The sequence below is a fragment of the Diplotaxodon limnothrissa genome, linkage group LG2 (assembly GCF_057381915.1).
Source record: "Diplotaxodon limnothrissa isolate DT_005_m linkage group LG2, D_limnothrissa_male_GT1.1, whole genome shotgun sequence".
Taxonomy (NCBI): Eukaryota; Metazoa; Chordata; class Actinopteri; order Cichliformes; family Cichlidae; genus Diplotaxodon; species Diplotaxodon limnothrissa.
In genome coordinates, this window is record NC_140597.1 from 27,008,081 (window position 1) to 27,009,526 (window position 1,446).

Consider the following 1,446-nt stretch of genomic DNA (forward strand, 5'->3'; position numbering starts at 1 on the left):
CAAATCATGGCGCTGCAGCTTTAAAGAGAGATGTTGCATCTTTCGTTTGAAAGCATTAACTGAGCTGATCATGTTGATCACTGTTTTGTCTTTTCCTTGCAGCTGTAGATTAAGGTCATTCAACATGTTTGTCAGATTGGTTAAAAATGCCAAGTCTAACAGCCACTGACCGTCATTAAGTTGCATGTATTCTGCTTGTCCAGCTACACGGAAAAACTCCTTAATCTCCGGACAGAGCTCTCGAAATCTTTGCAGGAATTTCCCTCGACTAAGCCACCTCACGTCAGTGTGTAGCAACAACTCAGTGGTCGCAGTCAGCCTTCTCCAGATGTGCACGAAATAACCGTCTTTGAAGAGATCTGGCGCGAATAGAACAGGCGATCTTCGTTGCAACATTCATGATCTCCTTCATGTTGAGCATTTTAGCGCATAACGCTTGTTGGTAGATTATGCAATGGTAATTTAGGAAGTCCGGGAAAGCATCGTCCTGCCTGCACTTGGCAATAAATCCATTCAAGCGGCCAACCATTGCGGGTGCTCCATCTGTGGTAATAGACACCAATTTGTACACTGGGAGCTGGGTTTTCTCGATAAAGTTTTTGAACGACTGAAATATGTCCTCTCCTCGCGTCTGTTCTTTCATGGGCAGGACTGTTAATAGCTCTTCTTTTGCAGTGATATCAGTAAACACCATACGAATGAAAATGCACACCTGGGCTGTGTCACTCACATCCGTAGATTCGTCCAACTGCAGTGAGAAACACTGGCAATCTCCGATGTCCTTCCAAAGTTGCTGGGTTAAATCCTCCGCCATGGCTTCACAGCGCCGTGTAACTGTACTTCTTGACAGCTGGAGAGCTTTGATCGAAGATGTTATTTCTGCCTTATTTTTAAAGTCTCGGAACAATGAGTCAGCTGCTTCAACGAATGCCTCTTTTACCATCTCTCCATCTTGAAAAGACTTCTTGTTTTTAACGATGATGTGACTCACCCGGAACGATGCTTCGGTGGCGGCTTTCGCTTTTGAAGTTTGTTGTGTGAAAAATGACTGCTGTCCGGACAACTGGGATTTTAGTTCCTTCACCTTTTTCTTTCTTAGCTCGCTTTTCGGCGGGAATGTAGTGTCGTATTTTCCGTGAACAGTTCGAAAATGCCGCTCCACATTTCCCTTCTTTGGCATTGCGATGGCAGCCTGGCAGATGAGGCAAACGCACTTCGAAAATGACATCGTGAAAAAAAAGTCTTCCTCCCATTCCGTATGAAAGTGATACGTTTTTGTCTTCTTACTTGGTCCAGCTCCCTCACTCATTTTTAACCCTTTCTTAGGTTTAGAAAAAACCGAGAGCTAAAAATTGGAGTTAACTCGCTGACTAGCTTGTCAGTTTTACTACACTTCGCGCCGCTGTTTGCACATGCGCAGCGACCTAAGGGTCAGAAAAAAATCCG

The 1,446-nt window shown here is 44.6% G+C and overlaps 1 protein-coding gene across 1 annotated transcript; it reads right to left on the minus strand.

Moving 5' to 3' along the window:
* Positions 1 to 301: 301 nt before the first annotated feature.
* LOC146638546 (zinc finger BED domain-containing protein 5-like) lies at positions 302 to 1,228 on the minus strand. The gene has a single exon (XM_085364263.1). It carries the CDS (start codon positions 1,226 to 1,228, stop codon positions 302 to 304), a length of 927 nt encoding a protein of 308 aa, XP_085220389.1.
* Positions 1,229 to 1,446: the final 218 nt, after the last annotated feature.